This window comes from Nicotiana tabacum, chromosome 2 (genome assembly GCF_000715075.1).
Source record: "Nicotiana tabacum cultivar K326 chromosome 2, ASM71507v2, whole genome shotgun sequence".
Lineage (NCBI taxonomy): Eukaryota > Viridiplantae > Streptophyta > Magnoliopsida > Solanales > Solanaceae > Nicotiana > Nicotiana tabacum.
Genome location: NC_134081.1, coordinates 11164667 through 11167190, shown reverse-complemented (window position 1 = coordinate 11167190; position 2524 = coordinate 11164667). Strand labels below are relative to the sequence as shown.

Sequence of the window (2524 nt, the reverse complement as noted above, 5' to 3'; positions counted from 1 at the left end):
TTACTAAATTGCTTTTATTTCATAACAACATGTCTTGTTCATGTTTTACTAAATTATTTTTATTTTATAATAATATACATATTTTATATATTTTTTAGCTAGCAAATATAATTAGTTTCGGTAGACCAATTTTGATTATCCCACGAATTTGCCGACCCTCGAGTTAGAGGTGGGGTCTCTCTACCACTAAAAGGAAAAAGAAATTGGAAACAATAGTTTGATGGGGCAGCTGAAACTGAAGCCTTAAATTATTACTCATACCAAATCCAAAGCTTCTCCATAAATACACCCTTTCACTCCTTAGCAACTCCACTACATTCTCCTCTCTCAAAATTAGCAAAGCTCAAATTTAACATCTTATGAGTCTATTTTTTGGTGAACAAATGGCTAAGGACACTGAAGTTGGCACAGAATACGCCCCAAAAGACTACCAAGACCCACCCCCTGCACCCTTAATTGACCCTGAGGAACTAGGAAAATGGTCCTTTTACAGAGCCATAATAGCTGAATTTATAGCCACTTTATTATTTCTCTACATCACTGTCCTCACTGTAATTGGATACAAGAGCCAAACTGACCCTGACCATAACGGCGAACAATGTGGTGGTGTTGGTATTCTTGGAATTGCATGGGCATTTGGGGGCATGATTTTCGTCCTTGTTTATTGCACTGCTGGTATTTCTGGTGGACATATTAATCCTGCTGTTACATTTGGACTATTCTTGGCTAGGAAAGTGTCGTTGGTTCGTGCAATTATGTATATGTTGGCTCAGTGTTTAGGAGCCATTTGTGGTTGCGGGTTGGTTAAGGCATTTCAAAAGGCGTACTATGTTAAGTATGGTGGTGGTGCTAATATGTTGAATGATGGTTATAGTACAGGTACCGGTTTGGGTGCTGAAATTATTGGCACATTTGTTCTTGTTTACACTGTTTTTGCTGCTACTGATCCTAAGAGAAATGCTAGAGACTCTCATGTTCCTGTAAGTATAATTTTGTTACTTTTTAGTTACTTAATTTTAATGCTAATTTTGATGGTTTGGGTTGATAATTTTGATTTTTAATGTGATTAATTAAAGGTGTTGGCACCACTTCCAATTGGATTTGCTGTGTTTATGGTTCATTTGGCCACAATTCCTGTAACTGGAACTGGTATTAACCCTGCTAGAAGTTTTGGAGCTGCTGTTATTTATGGTAAAGACAAAGCATGGGATGACCAAGTAAGCAAATACTCCACTTTTTTTTTTGTTTAAAACAACTTGAATATATTTTTCCCTTTATGTATTTTTTCCCCTTAAAATACTATAATAAAAAGTAGTCTGGTGTACAAAGTATTCCGCGTTCATGTAGGGCTGAGTAATTTATTGTAAAAAGTTTTTTGTCCAAAACAAATTAATTTCTTGCTTTGCATCTTGGAATTCACTCCAAAAGTAGAAAAAATGTTTCTAGCTGAAGAACACTTTTCTTTTATTTTGGCTAAACATGTCAAAATTTTCAAAAAGTACTTTTCTTACGTAAAAAAGTCCTTTGGGCTTCCTAGAAGCTTTGCCAAACAACCTCTAAGTGATTTAAAAGGTTAAAATATGCTAATAGTAAAATGGGCAACCCGGTACACTAAGCTCTTACTATGCGCAGAGTCCGGGGAAGGGCCGGACCATAAGGGTCTATTGTACGCAGCCTTATTCTGCATTTTTGTAAGAGGCTGTTTTCACGGCATAAACTCGTGACCTGCTAGTCACATGACAACAACTTTACCAGTCATGCCAACGTTCCCCTTTACTGACAGTGTAAAAAGAACTTACTTTTGTTGGATCTTATAGCAAGGAATTAATGTTAACTTTTGACTTGTGTTGAATGTGACAGTGGATTTTCTGGGTTGGACCTTTTATTGGAGCTGCAATTGCTGCATTTTACCATCAATTCATATTGAGGGCTGGAGCAGTCAAAGCTCTTGGTTCATTCAGGAGCAATGCCTAATTTATCACGAGAATCTGCAATTGTATATTTGAGAAGAAGTCTCTCTAAATTATGCTTTTCATTTAGTAGAGTGTTCTTGGCTGTTTGACACTTGTTTTAAATGTGCCAAATATTTGTCAGCGCTGCTTTTCTTTTTGTTTCCCTTGCTTGTTTTCTGTTTGTGTTTATGTAATTTTCTTTATGCTTGTTTGAGATTCAGAATAATCGAATGAGCAAGGCTGTAATTTTCCTTATGCTTGAAATTTGAAAGTTATAATTATTTTGGAACAAATTTCTTTAGTTAAAATGAATATTAATTTGGGATAGAAGGAGTACAACTTGGAAGTTTCTGATTAAGAAAATGAAAGCATGAAGCATGTGGAAAATATAATTTCTTAATTAGGAGTATTACACATTTTTTCTTGGGGGTATTTCATATTTACTTTTGTGTTTCAACTTCCAAAATTTAAGATATCAACCACTAATCAACACCATCCGAATAAGTCAGTGGCTGGGATTGAGAGACCATATAACTTTGTATTTTAGTCAACTTATTGCCTAGTGTTTCATT

At 35.3% G+C, this 2524-nt stretch overlaps 1 protein-coding gene across 1 annotated transcript; it reads left to right on the top strand.

Annotated features, from left to right (window-relative positions):
- The first annotated feature begins 217 nt into the window (after positions 1-217).
- Positions 218-2245, top strand: LOC107806939 (aquaporin PIP2-1-like). Its single transcript, XM_016631214.2, has 3 exons — positions 218-980; positions 1077-1217; positions 1861-2245. The coding sequence occupies exons 1-3, from the start codon at positions 360-362 to the stop codon at positions 1972-1974; spliced, it is 876 nt and encodes a 291-aa protein (XP_016486700.2). The 5' UTR covers positions 218-359; the 3' UTR covers positions 1975-2245.
- Positions 2246-2524: the final 279 nt, after the last annotated feature.

Bases quoted from the DNA above. Each gene is read 5' to 3' on its own strand.
- LOC107806939 (XM_016631214.2), top strand. From the start codon at position 360: ATGAGTCTATTTTTTGGTGAACAAATGGCTAAGGACACTGAAGTTGGC. The intron at 981-1,076 runs GTAAGTATAATT...GATTAATTAAAG, and splicing joins CTAGAGACTCTCATGTTCCT to GTGTTGGCACCACTTCCAAT. The intron at 1,218-1,860 runs GTAAGCAAATAC...TGAATGTGACAG, and splicing joins ACAAAGCATGGGATGACCAA to TGGATTTTCTGGGTTGGACC.